The 21,073-nt window shown below is 44.3% G+C and overlaps 1 protein-coding gene across 1 annotated transcript in view; it reads right to left on the bottom strand.

Moving 5' to 3' along the window:
• Positions 1-21,073, bottom strand: part of LOC137658554 (Golgi resident protein GCP60) — a 54,755-nt gene that overhangs the window by 31,356 nt on the left and 2,326 nt on the right. The window contains exons 2-3 of the mRNA XM_068393439.1: positions 10,569-10,710; positions 1,943-2,083 (exon numbers count right to left, since the gene is read on the bottom strand). Coding sequence (XP_068249540.1) covers positions 1,943-2,083; positions 10,569-10,710 — 283 coding nt within the window. The remainder of the gene's footprint in view (positions 1-1,942; positions 2,084-10,568; positions 10,711-21,073) is intronic.

Below are 21,073 nucleotides of genomic sequence, written 5' to 3'. Positions count from 1 at the left end.
GCGGTGATGAGGAGGATGTTGCACCTTTGAAAACGGCAGACATCAAGGAAATTCTTGCATGTTTCCATAAAATGGCAGACTACATCGAAAAGGAACATCCAGAAAAAGTTTATACCAACCGTGCGCTTCAATACAGCAATGACGTTTGCCTAACGCATTTTAGAAATGTGTTGAAAAGTAGGCAGAAACAAGCTTCAATGGATAGTTTCTTATTAAAGAGGCCAGCGGTATTAGTAGGCCAAGACGAAGGTGAAAGTGAAGAAAAGAAACAGAAAAGAGGAAGGGATGAAGAATTAGAAGGTGAAAGTAAAGAAAAGAAACAGAAAAAAGAAAGTGATGAAGTAGAAGGTGAAAGTAAAGAAAAGAAACAGAAAAAAGAAAGTGATGAAGAAGTAAAAGGTGAAAGTAAAGAAAAGAAACAGAAAAAAGAAAGTGATGAAGAAGTAGAAGAGATTTAGAAAATATGAAAAACGTAAAGTTATAAAAAAGCAAAAAAAAAAATTCAATTTTAAGTTTTATGTTACCGTTAAGTGTTAAAGTAATTTTTTCTTTCATTTTATAGTTTTCCATACGTAATGTTAAGTGTTAATTATTTCTGCCATTTCTTTATTTCGTAAAGTTTAAGTGTTAATGTGTTAAGTGTGTAAATTACTGTACGTAGTCTGTCACTTGTTACGTTTTCTGCCTTATGACATCCTCCTCTGCCGCGACTTCGCTATCGGACATCGTCTCAATCAAAAGGTAAGTTTCAACTTTTTTGTTACACTAATTAACTGTAACCTTTTTTTCAGAGTGTACAGGTATCAATCCTTAATTTAGGTGTACGTACAGGTAACAATACACCTTCACTGATCTAAATGCTTTACGTACATACAGTACCGTAACTTTTATACAGTAGTAAAGAAAACGGACCGTTTTCTTTGGGCTTGGGGGGGATAACTTGGCTATAACTACTGTACATTATTGAATACGTAATCTCATAGTGGTTTCTGGAATGGATTAGGCTGTTTTTAACGGTTGGGTTAATTACTGTATTGAATGATAGAAATGGCTGCATTGCATGTTTATTACTACAGTTTAGCGTGTTTATGAAAGAAAAGGTGACTTTTTGTAAGGCTTGAACGGATTATCCTTAATTTAGGTGTACGTACAGGTAACAATACACCTTCACTGATCTAAATGCTTTACGTACATACAGTACCGTAACTTTTATACAGTAGTAAAGAAAACGGACCGTTTTCTTTGGGCTTGGGGGGGATAACTTGGCTATAACTACATTATTGAATAATCTCATAGTGGTTTCTAGAATGGATTAGGCTGTTTTTAATGGTTGGGTTAATTATTGAATGATAGAAATGGCTGCATTGCATGTCTATTACTACAGTTTAGCGTGTTTATGAAAGAAAAGGTGACTTTTTGTAAGGCTTGGAACGGATTAGGCTATTTACATGTAAAACGCGACTCAGGATACGAAACCGCATCCTAAATGGATTAATTTCGTATCCTGAGGCATCACTGTATATATATATATATATATATATATATATATATATATATATATATATATATATATATATATATATATATATATATATATATATTATATATATATATATATATATACTGTACATATACTGTATATATACTGTATATATATATATATATATATATATATATATATATATATATATATATATATATATATATATATATATATATATATAAGAAAAAGCAAGTTAAAAGACAATAATTAACGGCAGTGTGTGAGTGGGAGCGGTAGTAAACTACCTCCCCCCTATCCCCGCTAACTAGCAGTACAGGTAGTTAACCCTCACTAAATTTTAATGGCTCATCATATCAGCTTCACAGAAAGTAATACCCCTAAATAAATAGTACAGTATAGGTTTGTAATCCAATTACGGAACAAACAAAAATTTCTTACGCTAATCTTTCTTTCTCAATCTTGTCAGCCCACATCGCTTCAACATACGGTCGAAAAGTTTGAACCAGATCACTTAGGCTGTCAATAAACTGCTGCATTGCCTCTTCTCTGCTCATAGGCCCAAGAGCTTGCCATGCTAACCTAAAAATTGAGAAAATCAGAAAAACAAAGAATAATTAAGTAAATTAAACACATGAAAAGCTTTAGAAAATTGTGTTCCTCAGTCAGAACAATTAAAATATATTGTGATATGATTCTGAAAGGGAAAAACAGAAAATCCATAGAATTATTCTTTTGACGAGATGGAAATATCTCAGATGATTTATATAGGAATATTATTTATATAAAAATTCACCTAAGAGTAGAGGACATCCATAATCTGCATAATGAAAAATAACTTACAATACACCTCTCATAGTATGTCTGCAAGCCAGATGTCAAGTTAACAAGTCTCATTTCTCAAGTCTTTCAGATCAGAAGAATGTTTATCAATTATTTCTATAGAGAATATCAAAGTAATTGTAATTGCATTTTTTATAATTTTTGGGTAAATAACTTTCTTCAATGTAGTAAAGTATAATTTCGAAAATCTTCCCCCCCCCCCAAAAAAAAGACAAGACAAGAATTACGAAATGTCTCAACTTGAGCAATGTGTTCATATTATGGCAGTCATTCTTCGAAATAGTAAAAAAAATCTCATCATCTGCCATGACTAGTACACTGCAAAACAAAGGCCTCGGACATGCCGTTCCACTTGTGTCTGTTTATGGTCTTTCTGTGTCAGTCCCCCGTCTCCAAACTTTCTCAGTTCGTCGATTCATTGTCTTTTCTTCATTACTCTGCTTCTTTTACAATCTATAGGGACCCATTCTGTTATTTTTAATGTCCATCTATTGTCTGCCATTCTCATTATATGTCCTGCCCATGTCAATTTCTTTTTCTTACAAGTTTTTAGAATATCCTCTACATTAGTTTGCTCTCGTATCCATGTTGCTCTTTTCTATCTCTTAAGAGTGTTATTCCCATCATTATTCTTTCCATAGCTCTGAGTTGTAACTAGCTTATGCTCTAAGGCTTTAGTAAGGCTCCAAGTTTTTTATGCATAAGTTAATAGTACTAGTAGGACCATTTCATCAAATACTTTTCTTTTTAGAGAAAGTGGCATTCTACATCTCATAATTTTACCAAATGCTCTCCATGCCATGCTTATCCTTCTTTTAATTTTGTCCTGGGGAAACACACACTGTTTGTCTTAATTACATATATTCATTAACAATCTCCAGAGGCTTGTCCATAACATGATATTTTCCTTATAAAATAAATTTTTGAATATACTTACCCGGTTAATATATAATAGCTGACGTCTCCGACGGCCCGACAGATCCAAAATCTCGCGAGCGATCGCCGTGAAGGTTGCGGGTGTACCCACCAGCGCCGACTATCGGCCAGATACCGCATAAACTTGTCAACCACTCCAGTTCTTCTCAGTCCGCTGGGTCTCTATCGGGGAGGAAGGGAGGGCCTTTAATCTTATATATTCACCGGGTAAGTATATTCAAAAATTTATTTTATAAGGAAAATATCATTTTTAAATATTAAACTTAGCCGGTGAATATATAATAGCTGATTCACACCCATGGTGGTGGGTAGAGACCAGTATTAATACAATAAAGGCGTATATGCTCAAGAGTTTTTTGACAAATATTTCATAAAAAACCAACTTAAGTATAGGTACCTGGTAAGGAAGCTGACTCTGATGATTACTCTGCCTCATTAGTCCGCTTTCCTCACGAAGCCCAGCCATCCTTCCAGGATGCTGAAAGACTTCCAGGAGCTGTTATATCCAGGGCGAACACCCCTATAACAGGACCTCATCAATACCCTTAATCTGGGCGCTCTCAAGAAACAACATTTGACCACCCGCCAAATCAAAAAGGATGCGAAAGACTTCCTAGTCTTCCGAACAACCCAAGACAAGATTAAAAAACATTTCAAGAGAAGATGAAAAGGATATTGGGATTAAGGGAATGTAGTGGTAGAACCCTCACCCACTACTGCACTCGCTGCAACGAATGGACCCAGGGTGTAGCAGTCCTCATAAAGAGTCTGGACGTCTTTTAAGTAAAATGAAGCGAACACTGACTTGCTCCTCCAAAAGGTCGCGTCCATAATACTTCAAAGAGATCTGTTTTGCTTAAAAGCCACCGAAGTCGCTATTGCTCTCACTTCGTGAGTCTTGACCTTAAGCAAACAACGATCTTTCTCATTTAAATGAGAATGTGCTTCCCGGATTAAAAATCTAATAAAGTACGATAACGCATTTTTAGACATGGGCAATGAAGGCTTCTTAACGGAGCACCATAAGGCCTCAGAACCACCTCGTATAGGTTTAGTTTGAGCTAAGTAAAACTTAAGAGCTCTCACGGGGCACAGCACTCTCTCAACTTCATTACCTACGATTTCTGACAGACTAGGTATTTCAAAGGATTTAGGCCAAGGACGAGAAGGCAGTTCGTTCTTGGCCAAAAAACCAAGCTGAAGAGAACATATAGCTTTATTCGTAGAGAAGCCGATGTTCTTACTAAAGGCATGGATCTCACTGACCCTTTTAGCTGTAGCCAAGCTCACTAAAAAAAGTGTCTTGAGGGTGAGATCCTTCAGGGAGGCTGAATGTAATGGCTCAAACCTGTCTGACATCAGGAACTGCAGGACCACGTCCAAGTTCCAAGCAGGAGTTGACATACGACGCTCCTTAGAGGTCTCGAAAGACTTAAGGAGGTCTTGGAGATCTTTGTTATTTGACAGATCCAAGCCTCTATGTCTGAAAACAGAGGCCAACATGCTCCTGTAGCCTTTAATGGTGGGAGCCGAGAGGGAGCGAACATTTCTCAGAAGCAGGAGAAAGTCCGCAATTTGCGCTACAGAGGTACTGGAAGAGGAAATAGAGGAGGACTTGCACCACTCTCTAAATACCTCCCACTTCGACTGGTAGACCTTGATAGTAGATGATCTCCTGGCCCTCGCGATCGCTCTGGCTGCCTCCTTCGAAAAGCCTCGAGCTCTTGAGAGTCTTTCGATAGTCTGAAGGCAGTCAGACGAAGCGCAAGGAGGCTTTGATGAAGTCTCCTTACGTGCGGTTGCCGTAAGAGATCCATCCGTAAGGGCAGACTCCTTGGGACGTCTACCAGCCATTGAAGTACCTCTGTGAACCACTCTCTCGCGGGCCAGAGGGGAGCAACCAACGTCAACCTTGTCCCTTCGTGAGAGGCGAACTTCTGTAACACCTTGTTGACGATCTTGAACGGCGGAAATGCGTAAGCGTCCAGGTGAGACCAGTCCAACAGAAAGGCATCTATGTGGGCCGCCCCTGGATCTGGGACTGGAGAGCAATAGGTTGGGAGCCTTTTGGTCAGTGAGGTTGCAAAGAGGTCTATGGTGGGCTGACCCCAAGTCATCCAAAGACTCTTGCACACATCCTTGTGGAGGGTCCATTCTGTAGGGATCACCTGACCCTTCCGACTGAGACAGTCCGCCAAGACATTCAATTTCCCTTGGACGAACCTCGTCAACAGTGAGATGCCTCGATCTTTTGACCAGATGAGGAGGTCCCTTGCGATGACGAACAGAGCGTGGGAGAGAGTGCCTCCTTGCTTGGAGATATACGCCAAGGCCGTGGTGTGTCCGCATTCACTTCTACCACCTTGTTTCAAAGAACTCTCTCGAAACTTGTCAGTGCTAAGTGAACAGCCAACAGCTCCTTGCAGTTGATGTGAAGGCTTCTCTGCTCTGTCGTCCAAAGACCCGAACATTCCAGACTGTCCAGAGTCGCTCCCCAACCCAAATCCGACGCGTCTGAAAATAACACGTGGTTTGGGTTCTTGACTGCCAGGGACAGACCTTCTCGAAGACGTATATTGCTGCCCCACCAGCTCAGGCAAGTCTTGACTGGTTCGGAGATCGGGATCGAGACCGCCTCCAAAGTTTTGTTCTTGTTCCAATGGGAGTCTAAATGGAACTGGAGAGGGCGAAGGTGAAGTCTCCCTAGAGAGATAAACTGTTCCAGGGATGATAGTGTCCCTAGGAGGCTCATCCAACTTCTCACAGAGCAATGGTCTTTCTCTAGCATGAGACGGACTTTGAGCAAGGCTTGCTCTATCCTGGTGGCAGACGGAAAAGCCCGAAAAGCTAGACTCTGTATCTCCATCCCCAAATAGAGAATCGTTTGGGAGGGAGTCAGCTGAGACTTCTCTATGTTCACCAGCAGGCCCAACTCCTTTGCAAGATCCAATGTCCATTGAAGGTCCTGCAGACAGCGATGACGGGACGACGCTCTGAGCAGCCAGTCGTCCAGGTACAGGGAGGCTCGAATCCCCGACAAATGTAGAAATTTTGCTACATTTCTCATGAGCCTCGTAAAAACAAGAGGAGCAGGGCTGAGGCCGAAGCACAGTGCTCGGAATTGGTACACCACATTCCTGTATACAAACCTCAGATACGGTTGAGAATCCGTGTGTATAGGAATGTGGAAGTACGCATCCTGCAGGTCGAGAGAGACCATCCAGTCTCCCTCTCTGACTGCTGCTAGGACGGACTTGGTGGTCTCCATCGTAAATTTTGTTTTGACAACAAAAACGTTGAGAGCACTGACATCCAGCACCGGCCTCCAACCTCCTGTATGCTTTGGAACTAGGAAGAGACGGTTGTAAAACCCCGGTGATTGAAGGTCCGAGACTTTCACCACCGCTCCCTTCTCTAGCAACTGAGACACCTGCAGCTGTAGTGCCTGTCTCTTTGACTCCTCTCGATACCTGGGAGAGAGGTCTATAGGGACTTTTACCAGAGGAGGTCTCCGTACAAAAGGTATTTTGTACCCCTCCTTTAGCAACAAAACAGACTCCCGGTCTGCACCCCTCATCTCCCAGGCCTGCCAGAAGTTGGTTAATCTGGCCCCTACCGGTGTCTGAGGACGTGGGCAGTCATACTCTGCCACAGGAGGACTTAGATCCTCTCCTCTTACCTCTCTTACTATCGGCACGAGCGCCTCCCTTACTGGGAGCTCTGCCACGAAAGGGCGGGATAAACCTCGTCGCTGGAGTATCGAACTTAGGTCTAACGACATAAGAGGATGAAGAAGGAGCAGCCTTACGCGCTGACGTAGCCATTAAGTCATGGGTATCCTTTTGTACTAGCGACGCTGCGATATCCTTAATCAACTGCTGTGGAAATAAGGCAGATGATAATGGCGCAAAGAGTAGCTCCGACCTTTGACAGGGAGTTACTCCTGCAGACAGGAACGAACAAAGAGTCTCCCTCTTCTTAAGGACTCCTGCCGTAAACGTAGCAGCGAGTTCATTAGAGCCATCACGGATAGCTTTGTCCATGCAGGACATAATTTGTACAGATACATCACGGTCGGCTGAAGAGATCTTCCTGCTCAAGGCTCCCAGCGACCAATCCAAAAAGTTAAAAACTTCCAAGGCCCTAAAGACCCCTTTGAGGAGATGATCAAGGTCCGAAGAGGACCAGCTAACTTTTGAGCGTCTCATGGCCAGACGACGGGGAGAGTCTACGAGGCTTGAGAAGTCTCACTGGGCAGAGGCAGGAACTCCCAAGCCGAGAACTTCTCCCGTGTCATACCAGACGCTCGCTCGAGAAGCCAGTTTAAAAGGGGGAAAAGCAAAGGCTGTCTTCCCCAAACTCCTCCTGGTCATCAACCAGTCGCCTAGTAAACGCAAAGCTCTCTTAGAAGAGCGAGAGAGCACTAGCTTAGTAAATGACGGCGTTGAAGCAGCTAGGCCTAGCGTGAGCTCTGACGGAGGCGAACGAGGAGCAGCAGTCACAAAATGGTCAGGAAAGAGATCCTTAAAAATCAGCATGATCTTTTTAAAATCAAGAGAGGGCTGAGCAACTTTAGGCTCCTCACCATCTGAAAAAGTCCCCAAAGGCATATCAGTTGGAAGGGGATCAGCGACTTCCTCATCCGACGGAACTTCGTCCGACAACTGCCGAGTCTCGTGATACGGAGAAACATGTCTAGGAGGCAACGCTTGACAGGCAATGTCAACAAGCAACGGAGCAGCAGCAACAGCTGAGGAAACAACGTCACGCCGCGGCTGAAAAGACTGAAAGTCTTGTGACTGACAAGCAACAACAGTTTGAGTTGAATGTCGCTCGACATAACGTCGAGACTGCATTGACTGCAGGGTCTGAGCAGGCAAAACAACTTCCGACTGCGGTAACAGACGCTCAACGTCACGGCGAGGCAACGGAGTCGGTCGGCGAACGTCAGTGCGGGGCTGCGGTGGCAGCTGCTGAACGTCAGTCCGAGACTGTAGCAAGGGGGGTTCCACGTCACGTGACTGACGTGAAAGACGAGGAACACGACTAGCATCGCGTTTCAAAGCACTAGAAACGTTAGTACTAACATCAAACGGACGAGAAAACACTCGTTTAGGCGGCTGAAGGCCAGAGTCACGTTCATCGCACTGGCGAACCGCAAGCAAAGGATCATCGTGAACCTGTCCATGCTCATAATCTTCCATAAGAGAAGAAAGCTTAGACTGCATGTCCCGCAGGACAACCCACTTCGGGTCAACGGGAGTCGGAACGGGCCGTGACGTCGGTAACGTCTGCGCTGGCAAAACATTGCCTCTACCGAGACCCTCGGACTCCGTGTTACGCTTTCGCTTAACGGGCGAACAGCCATCCGATGACTGCAAGTGGTCAGAGCTGTCCCAATGGCTACAGCCAGGATGCTGGACCTGTCCTGAAGGGACTGACTTTCGCTTTAAGGGCCTAGATACCTTGCGCCAAGGTTTCTTATGCGATAAGTCGTCAGAGGACGAGGAGAACTTAGTCTCACCCGTCTTATGGTAAGGACGTTCTTGACGAGAAACGTCTGATACCAAAGAGGGAACGTCTGTACGCTGGTTTACACCTCTCGCCCCCTTAAGTCCTACGACATTACTTCTCCCTGGTGCATGGGAGCCTGAAAGAGGTCTCGGACTAGGGGAGCGACAAGCACGAACAGACGAACCCTCGGTCGCAACACTAAACACATTTAGCGCACTTATCACTTTATCACTTAGATTTTCTGCTTTACCACTTTTTAACAACTTTACATCGGACATTAACTGGTTACGGTCCGAGGCTAAGGACTCAACTTTCTCGCCTAAAGCTTGAATCGCTAAAAACATATCCCGCATAGACAGTTCATGAGTGCTAGCAGGGGGTTCATGAACAACCACTACAGGGGAAGGATTAGGTTCAGAGGCATGGGAGGAGGAAAATTCCAAAGATCTAGAGGAGCTTCTCCTCACCCTATCTCTTTCGAGCTTACAAGTATATTTTTCATACTCAAGCCATTCGAATTCCGACAAGACCACGCACTCCTCACACCGATCTCCTAATTGGCAGGATTAACCCGGCAATTAGAACAAACAGTATGAGGGTCGATAGAGGCCTTGGGAAGACGTTTGTTACATTCTCTCGCACACTTGCGATAAACAGAAGGGTCAGCCATTTTGAACAACCAAAGAAAATCCAAGTCAAAGCCAAATTCATCAACAGGAAACACAAGCCAAAAAAAAAGGGTTTCAAGAGTTTTATTGAAGAAACACACCAACACAGCAAACGCCAATAAAACAACCAAAACAAAGTACTTCACCAATTCGGTAGAAAAACTCGAGGTCAACAGCGAGCGGAACCAACTTGTCGGCAAGACCGACAGAGAAGAACTGAAGTGGTTGACAAGTATATGCGGTATCTGGCCGATAGTCGGCGCTGGTGGGCACACCCGCAACCTTCACGGCGATCGCTCGCGAGTTTTTGGATCTGTCGGGCCGTCGGAGACGTCAGCTATTATATATTCACCGGCTAAGTTTAATATTTAAAATTTTCATTTTCATTTAACGTTATCTTACTTTTATTGATGTTCATTTTCATTTCTACATTTCAATTTTCTCTATTAAAATTTTCTATTAGCTTAGGATTGCCGTGGCCTGTTGGTAACATCCTTGCCTGGTGATGGCCAGACTAGGGTTCAAGTCCTGCTCAAACTCGTTAGTTCCTTTGGTCGTTGCAACCTCTCCATCCTTGTGAGCTAAGGATGGGGTGGTTTGGTGGAGCCTATAGGTCTATCTTTTGAGTCATCAGCAGCCATTGCCTGGCTCTCCTTGGTCCTAGCTCAGGTGGAGAGGGGGCTTGGGTGGTGATCATGTACTATTCGCAGTCAAATCATAACTACAAGATCATGCACAACAAAGCCTATAAATCATGTCCTTCATGTTTATTGAATAACGCAACAATTACTCTTTAATCTGTTGGTGAAGAATGACAAAGAGATGAAAATGAAATTAAATACCATCAAATTATACGGATGTATACACTGGAAAAAAAGTAGTGTAATTGTAAGTAATAATACTTATTATTGTACATTAATTTCTTAATCTATGGTCTGATAACTTATATGATTAACATAACTTTATGAAAAACATGGAAGCCTATTGTAGATAAAATAATTAATACATTCTTAATAATTACTTCCATAATCACTTAATCATGATTAAAACTTTACCCTCTTATAACTTTGATACCGACTTATTGAATACTGATGACAGCAACTTACCTTCTGTCTTTGCCGACAACATCCAACACACCAACTGGGGGGGAGGAGCTAGAATCATATGGGCCATGAGTGACTTGTTGGGTCAAAGCAACCAATTGACACTTTTCAGCATATCGTAAATTAACAGCCTTTCCTTCTTTTTCTGAAATAAAAATAACATAGTATCAATAAAAAGAACTTTTCATAGTAACATAAAAAATCAGCATATCGCAAAACTACGAACCATTTATCAACCAATTACTTTCATATTGTTTACAGATTTATCAGCATTACCTTACGCTCTATGGGATTAGTTAATATCAGGTTAGTTTAGAAATGTGGCTAGCATAAGTACTAGATAGCGTGAAATAAAAGCAAAGTCCAAGGCACCTGTTCAAACAAAATCTGAAACCCTACATTATAAACATACTGTGTATGATATGGTTAAGTAGGTAAATTTTCAGAACTCACAGTATAAAAAGGTCAATATCAAACAAGACTATTCACTATACACAGTACTTGATAATGAGAAAAGTTAACTAAGACTATGACAACTGTTTGAACGAAAATGAGACCCGACACTACACATTCTTATGCTTTATTTAAGCAAGTATAATACATGGATAGTACAGTATCTTACACCAGTTTACCTAGTTTTTCTCATTTATCACAGAGAGTAGTTAAAATTAACTCTTCCTTACGCAGTGAAATGGACATTCGATGTGGCACTGCCTGATGGCCAAACATGGTTATCGGACCATGATGTGTGGCAAGAATGAGATAAAATCAGAAGCTGAAACAAAAGGAATTAACCTGGCAATAAACAATGCTACTAGATTTTGCTTCTCCAAGCAAATATTGAGAGTAAAGATGAAAACTCCTGTTTACACTCAAGTAAACAACACTCCTTAAATTTTTGGGTTTAACAGTTAGTTATTTTAGTTTAATGCAGTCAGATATCTTCGAAATAGTGAGCAGCGAGTTTAAAATGAAAATAAAAAAAGCACCCCTGAAGCATTATTAGTGCTACACTTAGATGGCAAGTAATGATTTTACTTAAACTGCAAGGTGACTGTGGTTCAGACTTTAGAAAAAGTACACTAGAATGAACCCCCAACAAATTTTGGTAAACATATAATACTTTAATTTCTAGCCAAATACATGAACCATATATTTTTCGTACTCACTATCTTGTATTTTATGCACTTCTGACTACAATTATTGGGACTAACAACCCGTTAATGAGTTTTTGGACAACCTTATGTAAAGATAATTACAGAATAGGGGACCCCAGTGGAAAACTGAGGTTTCTGGGTGGGGAAATGCCCAAAACAAATTATTTGCAACAATTACAAAGGTCAGAAATGCAAAATAAAGACAAGATATACCAGTTGGAAAAATATAAGATTCATACAAGTGGCTGGAATTACAAGTATCATAACCATCTATGATTCACTCGGGGACGAGAAAGGAAGCTATCCCTATCAACATAGCTCGGCTGAAGGAAGAGATCCGGCAACAGAAGAGTCTTTGTCAGAGGATTAATGAACTAACCGAGTCCAGTGAGGGATGGACGAATATGTCTCTCCGGGAAAGGATTCCGTGGATGGAGGCTGAAGATGCTCACACAAAGCTCCGGAGAGCATAGGCCAACTGAGACCTGGCGCACGCCAGATGCTGACAAGCTCTGGTGTTCCCAGGTCACTCACCCAAGGATTAAGCGGATCCTCTGATGCATATGGAAAATCTTAGCATCTAAGTTGCTATAGCTGTCGCTTTATAGAACACTGATTTCAATCCCCTATAACCGTGGGAATGAAAAAGAGAGAGTAACCCCATGGGGTTATGTCTCCCGAAACAGGCAGAGGAGCAGAATCAAGGAATTTGTCTCGACAACGGCATCTGAGATCTGATTCGCTGCCGGTTTTTGCACAACTAACGCAGGTCCGATCCATCCAGAATCGGCTTGTAAGGAATTCATAACTCAATTGAAGTGAGGGAGGAGGGGGCAGCCAAAACAGCAACCTCATCCTAGTGGAACATGGCATAGGCCTATAAGCCATTTAGTAGTAGGATGAAGTTTAAATGAAGAACGAACGTTCATGAGCGTCGGCAAGCTTGTTGCAGTCAATGAAGGAGCCTGGCCCCATGTATGTGGGTTCTTCAAAGTTAGGAGGAGATGAAAACCTAGGGAACCGAAGAAACTCTGTTTGTGAAGAACCAAAACCCAAGAGGCGTGAGTAGTATAAGCGCCAAGGTAGGCCTTGTGCAATACCCTGGTCGTCGATGGAGAATGCTGGGTTAGGTTCCAAGAAGGAAACCCTTGCCAAACACCTTCAATTCCAGGTGGGAGGGCTACTGAAGAAGCAGTGGCAACCAAAGAGATAGGGGTGAAGACGATCTATGTCGTCAAGATGAGAGTACACTCTGAAGAGTAAGATAGAATCATGAAAAACAAAAGCTTCAATGCAGTACAGATCTCAGTCGAGATAGATCGTCATGGAAATGACTTTTGCCCCGGGAAGGCAAAGTATCCAGAGGAAAAACGTAAGGGGTAAAAGTGTACGCTGGTATTAACAGTAACCCAAAGGAGACTGACTAGTGACGATCTCGAGTCTAGTGACGATCACGAATCGGCGAACAGCAAACAACAAGCAAGTGAACTGTGAGCAAGCGAAATGGTGAGCTGACGAACAACAAGCTGGCGATCGTCGATCGGTGAGCTGATGAGCGGCACTCAGCGAATTGGCGAAAGTTGGAGATCAGCGAATAACGAGTTGGCGAATGGCGATCGGCAAACAGAGATCAGCGAACGGTGAGCTGGCAAACAGCGCTCGGTGGCTGGGGATTGACAACGATTGGATAGATGGCAAATGGTGAGCTGTGATCTGGCGAACAGCAAGCAGGCAAACGGTGCGCAGGCAAATGGTGCGCTGGCAAACAGCACTCGGTGAGCTGGCGAATCGGTGAAAGGCAAGCTGGCGATCGGAAAATGGTGAACGGCAGGCTGGCAGATCAGAGGTTGGCGAGCTAGCGATCGGCGAATGACAGATGGGCGAACAGCGATCGACGAACGAAGATCTGTAGATGGCGATCAGCAAACTGGGATCAATGAATGGCGAGCCGGTGAATGGCTTGGAGAGCAACGATCAAGCTGGCGAACGGCGAGTGACAATCCCAGGTTGGTGCGAACGATGCTCTCGAAGAGGAAGAGCAGCAATTGGACGAATCTAATTGCCACTGGAGGAAGGAAAACAGAATAGGTGAAGAAAGTATCTCCCGAGACGGGAAAAAACGACAAACCCCTGTTGCTGCTGTCGGTAGTTCTCTTCACAAGTAGAAAGACTGCTGAACAGTGGCTGGTACAGGGATTTTCACTGGGAAGGGAAAATTTCAACACCTGGAGGTGAACCTATGGGCAGCCCTCTCTGCTTCCTTTCAACAAGCTCTATCTCAAATTGAAGCTTGTTCTCTGGGCTTCCCACAAAGGAGTTACCCGACGAAGGGCAGGAAATGAACGAATCCAATTTCCGTCAGGCCAGAACCTCCGAAGGAATGTTGCCATTGTCGGCAATTCTCCCTGCAAGCAAGAAGAATACCAAACAGAGGCATGTGGCGGGGCTTTCCCTCGGAAGGGGAAAAAACCAACCCCTGGGCAGTATTCTCTGCTTCCCATCAACAAGCATTGTTCATGTTGGAGGTCAGCATGAAGCGCTGCCTACGAAACGTGGCCGATGCTCGTTTCTGGGGTCACCCCGAAGGGATCGCCCTCTGACTGGAATGCCCGAAGGCACCCAGTCTAAGGCTTCTATTATTCCTACACTGTAGCATTTGAAAGAAGGAGAAGAGGTAGTGTTGCTAGAAAAACAATTACAGAGAGAGACTTACGTCTACTCTCACCGAGTCAAAGAAAAAAAAAGTGACTAAAAGCTGGGTGGCCGGCTAACTAGCAATGGGGTAGTTCCATCTTGCTAAAAGTTTTATGGTACTTTACAGTTTCGCTGAAAGTATGATCCCTAATAAGTAGCGTAGGGTTTGTATGAGTGATTTCAATTTCACATGAGCAACAATATCTATAAACTGAATGGAGAGCGTTTTCAACATAATCAATCACGGTACAGGTTAGGTTAGAAGCCCGTAAGATTATAAAACAGCATAGCACAATACAGTATATTCATTGAAGAAAATAAGAGGATTTCTTGGTGTATTTTATAGGTAATGTGACTGATTCTAATGAAATTATTTGGTAGAAATCCATGTTTTTCAGTTTATAGATTTTTTTTAAATGCTAAAAGTTACAACAGATTTTCTAAAATTCTAGAAATTACAACTGCAAAACCCTATTTTGAAATGGAATAAAACAATTTCACGACCTAACCTAATCTTGGACTTATAACCTTACCTACTTGGGGACTGCACCCCCTATGAGTGTCTTGTCCTTAGCTTACTGTAAGAAAGATCTCAGCACTACATGGGTGATGTCATCAGTAGCCATTGCCTGGCTCTCGCTGATCCTAACTTAATTGAAAGAGAATTTTGGCGTTTAACATATGTACATTGTCCCGTCCTTTGACTCTGCTATTCATTCGGAAGCTTTAAACCTTAAAACTATGTGAGCGGAAGGCTAGAGACTCGAACTGCACACGTAGCTTCAGTGGTTAATATCATTATTACTTGCCAAGCTGCTACCCTAGTTGGAAAAGCAGGATCCTATAAGCCCAAGGGTCTCCAGTAGGGAAAATAGCTCAGTGAGGAAAGGTAACAAGGAAAAATGTTATTTTTATTAGTAAAATAAATTTTTGAATATACTTACCCGATAATCATGTAGCTGTCAACTCCGTTGCCCGACAGAATTCTATGGAGGGATACGCCAGCTATCACAATACTAGAAGGGGGTGTATTTACCAGCGCCACCTGTGGCCAGGTACTCAAGTACTTCTTGTTGACACCTCCTCAATTATTCCTCGGTCCACTGGTTCTCTATGGGGAGGAAGGGAGGGTCGATTAAATCATGATTATCGGGTAAGTATATTCAAAAATTTATTTTACTAATAAAAATAACATTTTTCAATATTAAACTTACCCGATAATCATGTAGCTGATTCACACCCAGGGGGGTGGGTGAAAAACCAGTGTACAAGACTAAAGGATAGCTAAGTATCCCGTATTTCATATAATCAGTTATCCACAATAACAATGAAATAATAAGTACCTGGTAAGGAAGTCGACTTGAACCGTTACTCTGCCTTTAATAAGATCGTCTTCCTTACTGAGCGCAGCGTTCCTCTTGGGAGGCTGAATCAACTCAAAGGTGCTAAAGTATACAGGGCTGCAACCCATACTAAAGGACCTCATCACAACCTTTAACCTCGGCGCTTCTCAAGAAAGAATTGACCACCCGCCAAATCAACAAGGATGTGGAAGGCTTCTTAGCCGACCGTACAACCCATAAAAAGTATTCAAGAGAAAGGTTAAAAGGTTATGGGATTATGGGAATGTAGTGGCTGAGCCCTCGCCTACTACTGCATTCGTTGCTACGAATGGTCCCAGGGTGTAGCAGTACTCGTAAAGAGACTGGACATCTTTGAGATAGAATGATGCGAACACTGAATTGCTTCTCCAATAGGTTGCATCCATAACACTCTGCAGAGAATGGTTCTGTTTGAAGGCCACTGAAGTAGCCACAGCTCCCACTTCATGTGTCCTTACCTTCAGCAAAGCAAGGTCTTCTTCCTTCAGATGAGAATGTGTTTCTCTAATCAGAAGCCTGAATAGTAAGAAACTGAGTTCTTAGAACTTGGAAAAGAAGGTTTCTTGATAGCACACTATAAGGCTTCTGATTGTCCTTGTAAAGGTTAAGACCTTTTTAGATAGTACCTAAGAGCTCTAACTGGGCAAAGTACTCTCTTCAGATCATTCCCCACCAAGTTGGACAGGCTTGGGATCTCGAACGACTTAGGCCAAGGACGTGAAGGAAGCTCGTTTAGCAAAAACCGAGCTGCAAGGAACATGTAGCCGTTTCAGATGTGAAAACAATGATCCTGCTGAAGGCGTGGATCTCACTTACTCTTTTAGCTGTTGTCAAGCACACGAGGAAAAGAGTTTTTAATGTGAGGTCCTAAAAAGAGGCTGATTGGAGAGGTTCAAATCTTGATGACATAAGGAACCTTAGGACCACGTCTAGATTCCAGCCTGGAGTGGACAACCGACGTTCCTTTGAGGTCTCAAAAGACCTAGGGAGGTCCTGTAGATCTTTGTTGGTGGAAAGATCCAAGCCTCTGTGGCGGAAAACCGCTGCCAACATACTTCTGTAACCCTTGATCGTAGGAGCTGAAAGGGATCTTACTTTCCTTAGATATAACAGGAAGTCAGCAATCTGGGTTACAGTGGTACTGGTTGAGGAAACTGCATTGGTCTTGTACCAGCTACGGAAGACTTCCCCTTGAGACTGATAGATTCTGAAAGTGGATGTTCTCCTTGCTTTGGCAATCGCTCTGGCTGCCTCCTTCGAAAAGCCCCTAGCTCTTGAGAGTCTTTCGAAAGTCTGAAGGCAGTCAGACGAAGAGCGTGGAGGATTGGGTGTACCTTCTTTACGTGAGGTAGACTTAGAAGGTTCACTCCTAGAGGAAGAGTCCTGGAAATGTCGACCAGCCATTGCAGTACCTCTAAGAACCATTCTCTCGCGGACCAGAGCGGAGCCAACCAACGTCAGCCGTGTCCCTTAGTGAGAGGAGAACTTCTGAAGTACTCTGTTGACAATCTTGAACGGCGGGAATGCATACAGGTCGAGATGGAACCAATCCAGCAGAAAAGCATCCACGTGAACTGCTGCTGGGTCTGGAATCGGAGAACAATACAACAGGAGTCTCTAGGTTATCGAGGTAGTGAACAGATCTATGGTTGGCTGACCCCACAGGGCCCAAAGTCTGTTGCAAACATTCTTGAGAAGGGTCCACTCTGTGGGGATGACCTGACCCTTCCGTCTGAGGTGATCTGCCATGACATTCATACCGCCCTGAATGAACCTCGTTACCAGTTAGCTTTTGATCTAAAGACCAGATGAGTAGGTCCCTTGCGATCTAGAACAACTTCCACGAAAGAGTCCCTCCCTGCTTGAAGATGTAAGCCAGGGCTGTGGTGTTGTCAGAGTCCACCTCCACCACTTTGTTAAGCTGGAGGGACTTGAAGTTTATCAAGGCCAGAATAACCGCCAACAACTTCTTGCAAATGATGTGAAGTGTCCTTTGCTCCTGATTCCATGTTCCCGAGCATTCTTGTCCGTCCAAAGTCGCACCCCAGCCCGTGTCTGATGCGTCCGAGAGGAGACGGCGGTCGTGTTTCTGAACAGCCAAAGGTAGCCTTCCTTGAGAAGAAAGCTGTTCTTACACCACGCGAGAGAAGACCTCCTCTCTTCGGAAATAGGAACTGAGACCGTCTCTAGCGTCATGTCCTTTATCCAGTGAGCAGCTAGATGATACTGAAGGGGGGGGAGGTGGAGTCTCCCTAACACGATGAACAGGGCCAGCGATGAAAGTGTCCCTGTTAGACTCATCCACTACCTGACTGAGCATCGGTTCCTTCTCAGCATGCTCTGGATGCATTCTAGGGCTTGGAAGATCCTTGGGGCCGACGGAAAAGTCCGAAAAGCTCGACTCTGAAGATCCATACCCAAGGAGACAATGGTCTGGGATGGAACGAGCTGAGACTCCTCAAAATTGACCAGGAGGCCCAGTTCCTTGGTCAGATCCATAGTCCATTTGAAAATCTCCAGACAGCGACGACTTGTGGGAGCTCTTAAAAGCCAGTCGTCTGACGGAGCCGGACACAAGATCATGATACTGCTGCACAGTCTGTGAACTGTCAATCATGGGCAAGCGAGGAAGTACAGTGACAACCCGAATCTGTCAAGACTGTCTGGGTCGTACAGACAACTCCTTAACGGGTTGCTGAGGTTGCCGCACTGCGTCACAACAAGTCACTTCTGTTGGTTGTTGAACGTCTTCCCCGTGACACATTGACTCCGTAAACAAAAAATCCTCTAACAAGGACTAAGCTTGGACTGCATGTAATGCAACACAGCTCAAGGTCTATGGGAGCAGGTGTGGTAACAGACGGGATTAGCGACTGAAGTGGAACCATTACCTTCCCTGGAAGCATGTTATGCTTAAATAAAAGTCCATAAGAGGTTATGCAGCTAAAGGCTCCCTCCAAATGACAGAGTCCTCAAGGAAATATCAGAAGGAGGGAGAAAAGAACTTTCTCATCTACAGGGACCTTATCCTAGAAAAGCTAAGTTCTCTGAGTGAGGGTTCACTGGTGCAAAAGCAGCAGACTAGAAGGCAACGTTATGAAACTGCTTGACAGTCTAGTGAGTTGGCAACAACCCAAGATGTGTGACTGAGAAGCATGCGGTAAGGTATGCAGAGCATGATGTATGCAGAGTATGCTGTATGCAGAGCATGCTGTATGTAGAGCATGTTGTATGCAGAGCATGCTGAATGCAGAGCATGCTGTATGCAGAGCATGTTGTATGCAGAGCATGCTGAATGCAGAGCATGCTGTATGCAGAGCATGTTGTATGCAGAGCATGCTGTATGCAGAGCATGCTGTATGCAGAGCATGTAGTAAGCAGAGCCTGCTGTAAGCAGAGCCTGCTGTAAGGAAAGCAGAGCGTGTGCATGGCGTTTAACATTTCTCAGAAATTCCATGACCAGTGCTAGAGTGCTTTATGTATGCTTGCATGGGGTTTAAAAAACAACATAATGATTACCTTACATTCATAACTCATGATTCATATTTTTGCCATGGTTTGAAAATGGAGGTAAGGTATGCTGAACAGCAGAGTCAGAACGAGCTGGAACAACAATAGTTGTGGTTTCCTCTTCAAGACTCTGTTGAGGGAACACCTGAGGCTCAGTCTGCAAAGGCTGAATAAAAGACAAGCAGAAGGAAGGCGCATGGGTGGAGGAGGCTGACTCCTAGCATGAGTGGTTGAACCCAAGGGTTGCGCTTGCTGAGCGGTTGGCGGAAGCGGAGTAGCAAGTTCCAGTTCCTGTGGTGTGAGCGGAGCGCGATGAGGAAGAGGCTGCGCAGAACAAGGTAAATGTCTCGCAAGCTGAGGCTCCTGAGGCGCAAGGCTAAGGTGTTGTGGTGCTTGCCTTGTGGAGGGTTGAGCTCGCTGCAGCGAGAGCTGAGGAGACTGACTCATGGACGGGAGAGGTTGTTGTACCTCAACCGAGTGTGCATCACTGGTGGAGCAGCAAGTGGAGGCGGAGGAAGAGAGGTATAATCCTCCTGATCCCATTGTAAAGGTTGCCTTAAGGAAGGCGGAGGCTGAACACCACAGGGAACAGCAAACTCAGCACGTGGCTCAACATCGTACGCCTGGCAGGTGGTACTGCGATCAGGCGGAGCGAGCGTAGGCGGAGGGAGTGTAGGCGGAGGCGGAGGAGCAACACTCTCAGCCCGACACTCACGCATTAAGTCCGAAAGCTGTGCTTGCATGGACTGTAGCAGAGTCCACAACATCGTACGCCTGGCAGGTGGTACTGCGATCAGGCGGAGCGAGTGTAGGTGGAGGGAGTGTAGGCGGAGGCGGAGGAGCAACACTCTCAGCCCGACACTCACGCATCAAGTCCGAAAGCTGTGCTTGCATGGACTGTAGTAGAGTCCACAACATCGTACGCCTGGCAGGTGGTACTGCGATCAGGCGGAGCGAGCATAGGCGGGGGGAGTGTAGGCGGAGGCGGAGGCGCAACACTCTCAGCCCGACACTCACGCATCAAGACCGAAAGTTGTGACTGCATGGACTGCAGTAGAGTCAACTTGGGGTCGGCAGACACTAAGGTCTGCTGAGGTAAAGCCTTAACAGCAGAGATCTGTTGCGGCAGAACCTTACTCCTCTTAGGCGGAGTGTATTCAACTGATGACTGAGGAGAGTCAGAGCTAACCCAATGACTGAATCCGGGTTGTTGAACTTTAACTTCGTACGTCTGGCATAGGTCTGGACTTTACGTTTAAGAGGTCTTGAGACCTGAGACCAGCGTTACTCTGCCTTTATTTTCTCCCCTAAATCTCTTCTGCAGACGAGCAAAATAAGGGCTCAATCGTCTGCGGGTGGGAGTGACGGTCTCGGTAAGACACGCCCACAACCACCGAGGATACTTCTGTGCGCCGATCAAGGCCTGCTGAACCCTTATGCCCTTCGACATTGCTTCTCCCCTGGGCTTGGGAGCTTGCAAGAGGTCCCGGACTGGGAGGACGACTGGCGCGCACAAAAGTACCCTCACGCACAACACTGACATAATTTGCGCTAATCACTTATCACTTTGATTTCTGTTTGCACTTATTTCACTGAACTCGAAACTTTAAGTGGTTTGTACCTGAAACACGCAATTCTATCCTTTCTCAAAAGTTAGTAATTGCGAAAACAGAATTACAATGTAACAGAAAAATCTAATGAAAGATAATTCAGTGGCTGGAAAGAGACTAAACACTAGATCACTCTAGAAACGTTTAGTTTCTTC

The sequence above is a fragment of the Palaemon carinicauda genome, chromosome 19 (genome assembly GCF_036898095.1).
Source record: "Palaemon carinicauda isolate YSFRI2023 chromosome 19, ASM3689809v2, whole genome shotgun sequence".
Classification (NCBI taxonomy): domain Eukaryota; kingdom Metazoa; phylum Arthropoda; class Malacostraca; order Decapoda; family Palaemonidae; genus Palaemon; species Palaemon carinicauda.
Note: the sequence above shows the minus strand (reverse complement) of the source record. Positions and strands in the feature narration are given on the sequence as shown.